General features: G+C 33.0%; 2 protein-coding genes across 2 annotated transcripts; one reads left to right on the top strand and one right to left on the bottom strand.

Moving 5' to 3' along the window:
- Window positions 1-1,344: 1,344 nt before the first annotated feature.
- On the bottom strand, window positions 1,345-6,803 carry LOC110730076. The gene is made up of 5 exons (XM_021909844.1): window positions 6,391-6,803; window positions 4,790-4,920; window positions 3,216-3,341; window positions 2,334-2,461; window positions 1,345-2,007 (listed from the first exon to the last, which is right to left on the bottom strand). Exons 1-5 carry the CDS (start codon window positions 6,692-6,694, stop codon window positions 1,704-1,706), a joined length of 993 nt encoding a protein of 330 aa, XP_021765536.1. The 5' UTR covers window positions 6,695-6,803; the 3' UTR covers window positions 1,345-1,703.
- A 1,311-nt stretch (window positions 6,804-8,114) lies between these two features.
- On the top strand, window positions 8,115-10,349 carry LOC110729981 (expansin-A7-like). The gene is made up of 3 exons (XM_021909768.1): window positions 8,115-8,363; window positions 8,993-9,308; window positions 9,788-10,349. The coding sequence occupies exons 1-3, from the start codon at window positions 8,132-8,134 to the stop codon at window positions 10,098-10,100; spliced, it is 861 nt and encodes a 286-aa protein (XP_021765460.1). The 5' UTR covers window positions 8,115-8,131; the 3' UTR covers window positions 10,101-10,349.
- The last annotated feature ends 1,772 nt before the right edge of the window (window positions 10,350-12,121 follow it).

Below are 12,121 nucleotides of genomic sequence, written 5' to 3'. Positions count from 1 at the left end.
GTGAACAAAATGAAATTGACATATTGACATGAGACCAAACACGAACACCACACGACTTTTTGCCAGCTCTATACGCCATATTGCCATATAACACCATCATCATATCATATAGCTAATATATAAAATCTAAATTTTTTAGATTTAAATAGATTTTATAAGATAAAAAATTAGCTTAGGATTCTATTTGGATAGAATTTTAGTATAAAATTGTTTAGTTTAGAGTTTTATTTTCGATATAATACCAATATTTCATAGGTACAAATTGAATTATAAATTTATACAGTAAAAATTACTCCCCTCGTTTTTAAATACTTGCTTCACTTTCCTTTTCCGGCCGTTTTTATACTTGCTCCATTTTCTTTTTCGGAAAGCTTTTACAATATTTAATTCATTTCTCACACTTAGTGGACCCAACATAATACTCTCTCCTATTCTTCCACTATTTTTGCTTTTTACAATTTTTTATTTTCTCAACTACCCCACTACCTCAATATTTTATTACTTTCTCCAATTTCTCCTAAAACTCCGCGCATGAAGAAATTGAGCAAGTATTTAAAAATGGAGGGAGTATTAGATTATAATAGTAAAAAATTATCGTATAAATTTATTTTTTATATTATAATATTTTTTTGGAGGGAATGAAGTAGTTCAGAGCGTAAAACATCTATTTATAATATATACTAATCGGTTAAAATAATATACTTCACAATTTAACATAGTTTTATTACGGAGTACTATGTAAATCTGTCAATTAGAATCGGGTCATGAGTCATCTCGGATGGAGTCACTTCAGGTTACAGGTCAAGAAATGTTCAACTTTTGCCCAAAGTTTTTGGTTTGGGTCAATCCAAGGAGCTTTGCACACCTACTAGATAGTTAATCATCACAAAAGCATTACATACCTACTAGTTAGTTAATCATCACAAAAGCACATCAATTTTAATATATTTTTTTCTTCTAATTTTTTATTTTTTAATGTATTAAATCAATCATTTTCACGAATATTATTATTAGTCATTACATACCTACTAGATAGTTAATCATCACAAACGCACATCAATTCCTTATTAATTTGTATGAATAATATTTTTTAAAATTTGATACACAGATTAGAAATTTATCTTAAAATTGAGTAAAAAAACCTGGATATCGCACGGGGCACAAAACTAGAATATATATAAGAAGAATATCATACAAAGCATGCAACCCTGCAAATTGAAACAACGCATGTCATAAACTCATAACCCAGTACGTAAAAGTACTACTTCGTATTATAATACTACATAACAAATAAACAAATAAAAACACAAAATCTTTTCGGAAACAAAGTTTAATGATATGCAATTTCCAAAAGTTAAACAGCCTTTTATTTATACAGATCGGAATAATATCTAAATTTAGTACATCAGTACATGTGTTACAGAAAGCCACACCAAAGCAAGTTTTACTGTACTCTTGCTTTGTGCATGAAATACGAGTGACTCGGTACAAGATCAGGCGGCTTGATTTATACTTGTATTACGCTAAATATATAATACAGAGTACATTGACATTGTCTTGCGCGAAGCACTTGTTCATGATCATGCAATAATGTGATGATTCCAACAAGGCAATTTTCGATCTATAAATCTGTCTTCAATGCCAAAATTGCTGGACTGAGCCTCCGCAGGGAATCCAGCCCTTTAAATATGCGCTGTTGAATGTTAGTAGTCTATAAAGAGTTCAGGGAGACCAAGCCTTTTACCATACTGGATTGCTAACCAGCTGACAATTGAAAAGTATGCCATGAGGAAAAATATCCGAGAAAAAATCACCCGATGTATCAGTGAGGTTACCATTGCTACTGCAGCTCTAGGAATCAAACATAACAATCTACTACAGAGAGTAAACAAGGCAAAGGAAATCATGGCACTGAGAAAACCACTAATGACACCTAGTATCACTCCCCATCTCATAAGCTTAGTTTTTAGTTGACCAGATAACCAGGACTGCATCATCTTTGTCAGCCTGTGGTGACAATAAACGTAGAAGATAAATCAGTATCCACAATGAAAACAACTAAACAAGTCCACGACTGAAAACAAGTCCCAAAAACAAAATAATGTCACGTTATTGTCAGTGGTATACTGGTATGTTGAGAAACCATATAGATTTAATGGTAGTTCGTAAATAGGTTCATGAAATTGGAATGTCACATCCAAAATCAACTATAGTCAACCAACATATTACTGGTGGAATCATAGGATAGCAGAATCATTGTTATACTGAGAGTAGTACAGATGAAACTAAAAGAAATCAAAGTTTAAATTTAGAAAATCAAGGAATATACTCACAGTATGGAGTATCTTCTCATCATCTCAAACAAAGATGGATCCTTTGCTTGGCAACCAAAGTGACTGTCTTGAAATATCTCAACTTTTGATCGCCCGGAGGTATACCAGCAGTCATAGGTTTTATTCACCTAATCCACCACGTAAGAATAGAAATTTATTACAAATCAATGTGCAATATGGATAGTTATTGTTTCCAGTACTCACTCAGCCTAATGTAAAACATTTGGCCTTTAGGTCTATAGGAACTGGCATAAACATCCATATAACCTCAAATGAGGCTATATCTTAAAATTGCTTCAGACCATATATTCAAGCAAGTTCATCTGCTTCACATTTTTATTCCACTGTTTTCCAATGCTCATTCTTTGTCTTGCTACTCATTTACATTTCCGAAGTGATAAGCAATCAGAGCGTAGAATTCTTGCAAATAACCAAGGAGTCAATCTAGGAACCTTCCACTTTAGGACTCCAAGTCTCCAACAGTACAGTCTCCAAAGTTGAGGCCATTTTTCCAAATGTAGTAATAAAGAAGTGCTCAGAATATTTTGTCATGACACCTTTTCATCTTCATAATATAAGAAAATAATGCCAAATTTCTCCTTAGTCCCTTTCATCTAGATGATCATTTGCTAATAAATATCAAGTCATTTCCTACATTTTTAATCCACACATAATAAAAAGGGCCATTGCTTTATAGGAACGGGTTAATCTAAACTTGATGACAAACCATAAAAATCAAGATTATTCCAGTAAAACCAATAATGAATTATGTAGGATTGTAGGTAGATACAAATTCAAGCATTGAAAAAATGGTTGTAGGAGAGAACCAACTATCATATAGGCTTATAAAAGACAGCTGAACCAGAAACCAATAGCAATTACCTTCAGCATATGCTTAGTCAGCCAAGCAGTAGAAAAATTAGGCCGACAATCACTAGGGAGAGCTTCCTGCGGAGCTTCTGCCAGACCAAGTAACGTCTGACCTGAGAACTGGTCTTTGTATTCCACCTATTATAATGAAGCCGGATTATTGATAGAGAAATACAAATAACTGAATTGGTGAAACACAACTGATCAGTTAAACAATGAAAGTGAAGTATACAATAACTTTCCCGCTATCTCAAGTTCTAAATGGAGTAGCTGTTCTGACAGTTAAATGATTGTCAGAAGATCTACAAGTAAGTTCCATCAAATCAGTTAGCCATGTAGTATCAGCAAATTTACTTACTATACTATTTCAATTCTCCGCCATTTTCCAAGGGATAAAATAAGGTGACATCACACAGCCAGACAATAAAGCATCAGCGTTTAAAAGTAACTACAAAGCATAATCATCATATTCAAACGGCCAAAATTTCAAGTTTTTAACCCACAGCACCAGCTAGAAGTCCTGTTCTAGTGATAATTATAAATCTGCAAGAGATCCCTATGCAATTATCTATTCTATCCAACCAACTATGATTAATGCAGCATTGCTACTAATCATACCGCTTTCAAGTACAATTTCAAAATTTCCTTCCTCGGTATAGTTGCATCTCATATTGTCACCTTATATTGCTATTGCATAAACCTTTTCTTTATTCTCCTTTTCTCAACCCCAATGAATATATATGGCCTTCTCTCATCCCAAAAAAGGCAGTAAACAGGATTACAGGAAGCATAAAACAGAAAGGCCCTTATTCTATATTTATCATCCTCTTTCTCTGGAATCTGCGTGGTTGGAAAAGATAGGCAGAACAGATACAACTGCAACCATACAGACTACTTCAGGGAACAACATAGAGGTGGTCTCACAATTCACAAGCTCATCAGGTATGACAACCACGGAAGATAGTGCTTCCCCCGATCATTTAGATATGTAAAGGTGAATGATGATCTACTACTACTAGTAGTCATCATAGGACCTAGATGTCAAAGCTCACACAGCACACTAGCATAAGCACAGAGCAGTTTGGCGAAAGTACCAGTTTAATAATTTATGGAGATTCACCTTAGGAATTAGAAGAAAAGGCAAGCAAGCAGTTGGTTAAAGATTCATTCCAAAACTTGAAGAGTCAACTCTGGAACTGCTGCAAAAACCAAGCAAGCAGTGATTTTAAAGTCAATGTGGGATATCGTCTGAATACCTCATATTAATAGTCACAGACTCACAGGTTATGTCCACGCGGTAGTAAGAACCTTGTTAGAATGCAAGAACCGACTCATACACAGAAGAGCTATGTTAGTTTGACTCACAAAGACTGTCAGACTGGTACTCCATTTAACATGGTTAAGGCAAGGACACAACAAGTTAGGAGAAAATTCCAAGATATATAGCTAACAAGTTACAAGACCATCTCAATTTATTTGGTTTGAGAAGTCACTGATGACTAACAGAACAATGATTTGGATAATAATAAGGACACAGAAGGTTCAACACAAATTGCGAAATGTTTCAGAAAGTAACAAGTAAAGACCTTAAAAATAGAAGCCCAGTAGTAATCATAACGGCAACGAAATTTCCTTCTTTCAGATGGGTAAAATACTCGCTTGGCCTTATAATTTAGTAGCCCAAGTTCACATATTTTTGATGATCTCAAGTCAACACCTGCAAAAATAACTTAACACATCAATCTGCTCACACATTCAAAGATAACTGCAAACACATAGTACATCAGATTTATTTATTTAATTAATCACCTCAACCACGTCTTAACAAAGCATTTCACTTTCCAGCGATTTTATTAACATAGTTAACAGCCGTACAGCTCAGACACAACATTTCCGCTAACAAATTCTGTTCCTCCATCTCTATTGTTACTAGTTTACTTTTAGTTCCATTTCACTTTATTTTCTCAAAGCATATATATTATGAAAGATGGGTTCCCTTGAGCGGCCCTGAAGATTTGCTAAAGAGGATTATCGACAAGTTGTAGAATGGCCATTTAGCAATGCACTTTGAGCCTAGGTATCTCTCTCTTCCTCTCTAAAAAGCAATCCACCTCAAAATACTTACAATTCACATCAAACATAAAAGTTACTTTTACTACCGGTACAATGTAAGTTCAAACCTTAGACTGACTCTACTATTAAGTATGAAATTTTCCAATAGCTAATCAATTATCATGAGAGAAACCTCAAGACAATCATCAATTACATTCCATATTCTTTACAGGTGTAAAGCACACACTAGTACATTACAACCAGGACAATGGCACCACATCAAGCAACGCAATAATCCACAGTAGCAATTGACTTGAGTTAGGTCTAACTTGCTAATATAAAAGCATGTAAACACTCCCGAATCCCAACTCACCCTCCAATAAATCATCATACAAAAACCAACAAGGAACGATCACAGAGAGCAATATCCAGTATGGTCCTTATTCCACCTCATCAACCTTTAACTTCACACAAATAATCTTTAGATTTTCAGTAATGCAAAAGTTACTCAACCTAATATTTTTTTTTTTAAAACAGAAAACTCTTGAGCTTATATTGACTAGTTAGCCTTGAATTGGACTTTTTCAGAACAAACTTGTCCAATAATTAACTTATCTACTCGTATATATCTTCAACTGAACTTATTAAAATCCGAACTTATCGGCCCTGAAATGAACTCTGTTACCTTATTAAGCCCGAAACTCCATTTACAATGTGAACAAATATGGCCTTAACTTCTATTAAGCACCAACACGATCCCAATCCAAGAAATCCGGGCAATTCGAAACTCCACAACAGATAGAATCCTCAAAATCATAATTTCAAAAAAAATAGTCAAGCCTAATTCAGCAATTTCACCAACAATCCATAATTCTGACTAGTAGTATACATCTATATTACAGAAATTTCAAACATGAAAATAAATTATACGCATAATTAGTATACTACTTCAAGCTAAAATCACTGAAATTTGAGATTTCAGCAAATCAGCAGCAATCAAAAGATATACACTAACCTAACTTAACCTATATCACAGAAATTAATAATTGCACAAATTCATACACAAATTAAAGCTAAAATCACAGAAACAAACATGATGAAAACCCTAAATTACTGGTGGGAAGTTTGAACTTACTGGTGGAAACGATTTTGCATTGAGAAGGAACAGAAATAGGAGGAGGAATTGAGAAATTGGAGAAGAGTAAAGCGAAGAAGCCGAAAGTATAGGAGAGAGAAAATATGCAGATGAACAGAAACCCTAATGCTATTGAACACCGTACTAGTACCATATGATGTGATGCTTTTGCTCTGGATTCATTTGATGATGTTGATTGTGATTCAGATGATGGTATTGTTGTTGATGATGATGTTAATGGTGAATCGGATGATGTTGATGATGATGATGATGGTGAATCAGAGGATGATGAAGGTGAATCCATTAATGGAGAATCTTGGTTGGTCTGAATTACGATGAGTGGTGTTTAAAGGAACAACATTCAACAAATGCTGCAGATTATAGTACTGCTAACTTACACTAGTACAGTACGAGTTGCTTTTTGGGGGTAAACTAGCTTTTTGGGAAAAATTAAGTTACAAATGATTTTGGCGCACCAATAAATGATTTCGGGCCTTTTCGGCACACTTAGAGTTTGTTCTGATTGATTGAATTTAACTTATTAGAGCTGAATTGAACTAAACCGAACTAAATATTTTATGAAAGAAGGAAATTAAGATAAGAACTGAACAGAAATGAACTTATTGGAACTGAAGTGAACTTAAAATAAGTTGAAGAGATGCCCTTATAACTTGTTCTCTTCAGCTGAAACAAGTAGATCTGGTATGATTTTATTAAGGTCTGGTTTGTATTGGTCTGAAATTTTATTATCTAATCTGATATGAACTGATTTAAGAATTTGACTAAACTTTAACTTTATTTTAATACTAATCTGTAAATATGAACTAATTTTTTAAATATGGAAATTTCATAATATTTTTTTAGTACGCAATTAACGTATTTAATAATAAGTAAATGATAATTAAATGTTCTGATAATGTTTTTGGTCTGTTTAATCTGATATGAATTTACTAAAGAATAAGTAATAAGTATTTTTAATAAACTGAAGAGAACAAATCTTTATTGTAAAAAAGCACGATTTTATATGCACTCTGGATCACATGAAGGTGTGATCCGTGTATGCTCTGAGGGGTCCTTTTGATTCTACTCCATAATTAACAATTTTAGGGAATTTTTTTTTTTTTTTCTCAAAAATGGTCTTGATTGGCTTATAGTGTAACATGTCTTGTTTTTGGTTAATTATAACTAAAAAATTTAATCATCCACCACTCTAAACAACCACCCCGCCTGATCACTCTAGACTCCATTCTCTTTATTTTACAACAATAATTCATTTGACTTAAAATAATTGATATAGTCAAACTAAACACCCATAAATTTACTGTATGATTTCTATCGTTATTAATTGGTTATTAAAATAAGCCTCACTTTTGACTTTTTATTATTCAAGCCTAGATTTTACTTTCGAACAAGTTTTGAATCAATCAAACAATTATAATATACAGGACTAAAGCAACTTATAATGAAGAGATGATGTCAACTACTTTTTAATTAAAGTTAATTAGTTGAATTTGGATAGTTGATTGATATAGCAGAGATGCTAACAATAGTATAATAATATGATTAGATTACAATTAGTAGTGAAGCCCACGTATAATGTACTATAATCTCGCTGACTAGTTAAATAAGGAGATCCTTAATTATATAATTGTACGTGTTGATATAATTTAAATGTCTAATAACTTGCATTAGTGTTATCACTACAAGAGAGATCGTGAAGAAGGAAGACATTTAGAGAGAAATGGGACGTGAAATGATTATTATGAGATCATCAAGCTTCAATTGTCTTTTGGTGGTGGTTTTAACGATGACAATTGCGATGAGTTTAACGTTTGTGGATGGATACTACGGATACAACGACTACAATGCGCTGCCAAGTGCACCGCCGGGTGCACCAGTCTACAAGCCATCGACGGATTGGAATTACGCTCATGCTACGTTTTATGGGGATGAATCTGTCTCTGAGACAATGGGTTAGCTTTGCTTCTATATACTACAATATACTATTTTCCGTATCATACTCTGTGTTAATTAAAATTAACTGTGGATAATTCTCCTTTAGTATTAAATTTTACGTAGCTTAATTAGTTTCATCATCATCAAATCCATATTACTACATACCGAAACAAACTAAACAAAATCCCAATTCTTATAAATTATTCTTGTTAATTTCAATTCGTGGAGGTTAAAGTAAGTAGATAAGCACCTTCTTCGATATTTTTATTCTATTTACAAATCACATTAAGTAGTGTCATATTTATGTTTTTGAAGAACTTATATATGGTCCATATTTATACATGTATGTAATTTCACATTTGAAATTAAAGCAAATTATTGTTGAAGGAATGAATTGTCATGATCAATACCATCAAGAAAAAAGGCAATGAAATAATACTACTCCGTAAATTAATGTTGTTATTAGATTAGTGATTACATATGCATAGTTAACATTTTAGGTCATTGATGATAAATTAAGACCATTATTTATGTAACATATCAATTAACCATTTTTTTTCATAGGAAAATATAGCTAGTGATCGATCTTTTTCTTTTTTACTTTTGAATGAAGAATTAATTTAAACTGTTAAATTTATAAAAATAGGAGGGGCTTGTGGTTACGGAAACTTGTATGATAACGGATATGGAATAGCAACAGCAGCAGTTAGCTCAGTGATGTTCAATAATGGAGAAATTTGTGGAGCTTGTTATGAGATAAAGTGTATCGAGTCAAAGTGGTGCTACAAAGATGGACCTATCATTAAGATTACGGCCACCAACCTCTGCCCTCCAAACTGGTACCAATCCGCCGATGATGGTGGGTGGTGCAACCCGCCTCGCTCCCATTTCGATCTGTCTAAGCTTATGTTCATGAAGATTGCTGAATGGACTGCCGGCATTGTTCCTGTCCAATATAGAAGGTACAACCAGTTTCTCTGTTCTTTTCACCTTAAATTATTTTGTTGAACTACACTGCTAAAGTGAAACTTTTTACGGAATTTTATTATCATTATTTTAAAGTGAAGAAAACAAGACCTAAGTGCGATTAAACTCTAACGACCTAATTAAGCTATTCCTCACTTCAAATACGTACAGTCTTTCCGTTTTTTATTAGTTGACACATTTTGACTTTAGCACTATTCACACACCTCCCTTTGACTATGTTTTGTGATTTCTATGTAAGGAAAAATATAGTCAAGTGAGATCTTGTTAGATTCGTCACAATGTACATTTTCATAATATCAACTTTTTATAATTTTTGCTTATCGGTAATTAAAGATGTTAATAATTTAATTTGTGCATTGACAAACGTGACTAAAGAAACGCGTCAACTAAAAAGAAACGGAGGAAGTATATGTTATTGGTTTATTAATTATTGGTTCATTTAACGTTTTTGTAGGGTGCCATGTGTTAGGCAAGGAGGTATTAGATATCAATTCCAAGGGAACCCATATTGGCTACTAGTGTACGTTATGAACGTTGGAGGAAGTGGAGATGTAGAGAAAATGTGGGTAAAAGGGTCAAAAAGCACTGATTGGATTTGTATGACTCGTAACTGGGGAGCTTCTTTCCAAGTATTCTCCGAATTAGGAGGTCAATCTCTCTCTTTCAAGGTTAAGAATGGAGCTGGCCATACTCTTGTGGATTACGATGTTGCACCCGCTTATTGGTCTACGAGCCAAACTTACGAGGGAAAAATCAACTTTTATTAACAGAACGTACGACTACTACATGATTTGGGATCGCCAAGTTATTTAAATTTTCAAATGGTTATAAATTACTTACATAACGATATATGTAGTGTTATTGATTGCATGTTTTCTTTCCTCAAAATGCAATCAAAATTATATGTAATACTAAGTGTTATAAGAGGAGAATCCATCATGAATTTGCAATTATATTCATGATGAATGAAATTGAGAAACGAAATTGTAAATGATGTGTTTCCTTATTACTTCAAAAGTTATCAAGGATGAGTTTGATTCATACTATTTTGACTTAATTGAAAATTTTTGAATTTATCATATCAACTCTGAACTAATTTTAACATTGCTTATCTAAACTTATTGAATTATTTGAAAATTAATGTAGCGTTAATAGTTTAACTAATTACTTAGAGAACTTGTTTAACTACCCCGTAACCTGGACTTGTCAAACTTGTTTTAACTAACCTGAGTTTGTCAACAATTTTTGCTCATATTATTACATATTATCACTTATCCAACTTTTCCAAAATGCCTCATTTAAATTAATTTAAATGATCGATTACATTTAATCTATCAGAAGTTAAGCTGCTAACAATTCCAAAACGATTCAAATATTATTATGAGCATTTTGATGTAAAATCATTATTCACTTAATTGCCGCAAGGCACATCTATCTCTTTTGTACGTCACACATTTGGTCGAGTAATTAAATTGAGTTAATAATGCACTCATTTTTAATTGGTGTCCGTGTGCTACAATGATATTGATATACAAAGTATTTCCTTTGTCGCCTAATATTTTTTTAGTAATCAAAGAAAAAATAAAGAATGAAATTCAAAAGTAATTATCGGTTCCTTCTAGACTCTTCATAACTGGAATTTGATGTCCCGTTTTGAGAACCACCTTTTAAGATTTTAACCACGGTAATTCAAGCAAGTTGATCAATATCACCTTAATTATTACTTGTACATAATACTTAATTGTATAATTAGTTGACTTAGCAATTTGTATACGTTTTCAAACAGTTAAGTATACATGACATCCCAGCACGACGCAAAGAGTTAAGGTCGCTATCCATAGGACTGTCACCGGCCGATTGATTCAAAATTTCCACAAAATCCACATTTTAGACGGCTAAATTATACCTTCTCAATCAAGTGCATTGATAATTGATATCAACAATCAATCAAATTTAGTGGGGTTCATATTTCTTACAAAAATTATTATTATTATTAGGAAATTTTGACAATTATCACCTTCTGTTATGTCCATTTTAGCAAGTACCACCTTCTATTTTCAAAAACATCAAAAGTTACCACCTTCTTGCTTTCCAACTACCACATGACGTCATTTTGGGCTCATTCTTTCCCTTTCCTCCCTATTTCCCTCATATTTCTCATTCCTAACTCGATTCTTATCCCCCCTTTCACTTTTTTCCCCTTAACAATCAAAAACACTTCAATTCACTCCTCCAAATCAAAATTGACGAACAATTATTGGTGGTTTGGGGGAAAAAAGTGAAAGGGGAGATGAGAATCCACATAGGAATGAGAAATGTGAGGGAAATAGGGAGGGAAGAGAAATAATGGGCCCAAAATGACGTCACGTGATAGTTGGAGGGCAAGAAGGTGGTAACTTTTGATATTTTTGAAAATAGAAGGTGGTAATTTTCAAAAAAAAAAAAAAATAGAAGGTGGTAATTGTCAAAATTTCCTTATTATTATTATTTTTTGAGGAAACAAAAATTATTATCTAGTTGCTTCTATACTACGTAGGTTTTTTTAAAAAATTTAATTTTATTTTTTATGAAGTCATCATTAGCCTTTTGTCTAATTTGTTGTTGTAATTAAAAATAACTCTAAATGCAACCTGGCAGTTTTATTTCAAATTGCTGGCAGTTTTGCTGTGGAAATAGTCGAGGCTATGGCTCTGAGGCACTCTCTGGTGATTGCTATGGAGTCCGGTTTCTTGAAGGTGTGTTTAGAAACTGACAACCTCAAGTTGTATTACAATTTGAAGAAGAGAAG

Source organism: Chenopodium quinoa, unplaced genomic scaffold (genome assembly GCF_001683475.1).
Source record: "Chenopodium quinoa cultivar QQ74 unplaced genomic scaffold, ASM168347v1, whole genome shotgun sequence".
Taxonomy (NCBI): domain Eukaryota; kingdom Viridiplantae; phylum Streptophyta; class Magnoliopsida; order Caryophyllales; family Amaranthaceae; genus Chenopodium; species Chenopodium quinoa.
The sequence above is the reverse complement of the archived record's forward strand: the minus strand, read 5'-3'. Positions and strand labels throughout refer to the sequence as shown.

What these genes read in the sequence shown, in the direction of transcription:
- LOC110729981 (XM_021909768.1), top strand. Translation starts at nt 8,132, where the DNA reads ATGGGACGTGAAATGATTATTATGAGATCATCAAGCTTCAATTGTCTT. An exon ending in ATCTGTCTCTGAGACAATGG is followed by an intron (nt 8,364 to 8,992) that starts GTTAGCTTTGCT and finishes TTATAAAAATAG; the next exon opens with GAGGGGCTTGTGGTTACGGA. An exon ending in GTTCCTGTCCAATATAGAAG is followed by an intron (nt 9,309 to 9,787) that starts GTACAACCAGTT and finishes ACGTTTTTGTAG; the next exon opens with GGTGCCATGTGTTAGGCAAG.
- LOC110730076 (XM_021909844.1), bottom strand. Translation starts at nt 6,694, where the DNA reads ATGGATTCACCTTCATCATCCTCTGATTCACCATCATCATCATCATCA. An exon ending in ATGCAAAATCGTTTCCACCA is followed by an intron (nt 4,921 to 6,390) that starts GTAAGTTCAAAC and finishes TTATTTTTGCAG; the next exon opens with GTGTTGACTTGAGATCATCA. An exon ending in TGACTAAGCATATGCTGAAG is followed by an intron (nt 2,462 to 3,215) that starts GTAATTGCTATT and finishes GTGGTGGATTAG; the next exon opens with GTGAATAAAACCTATGACTG.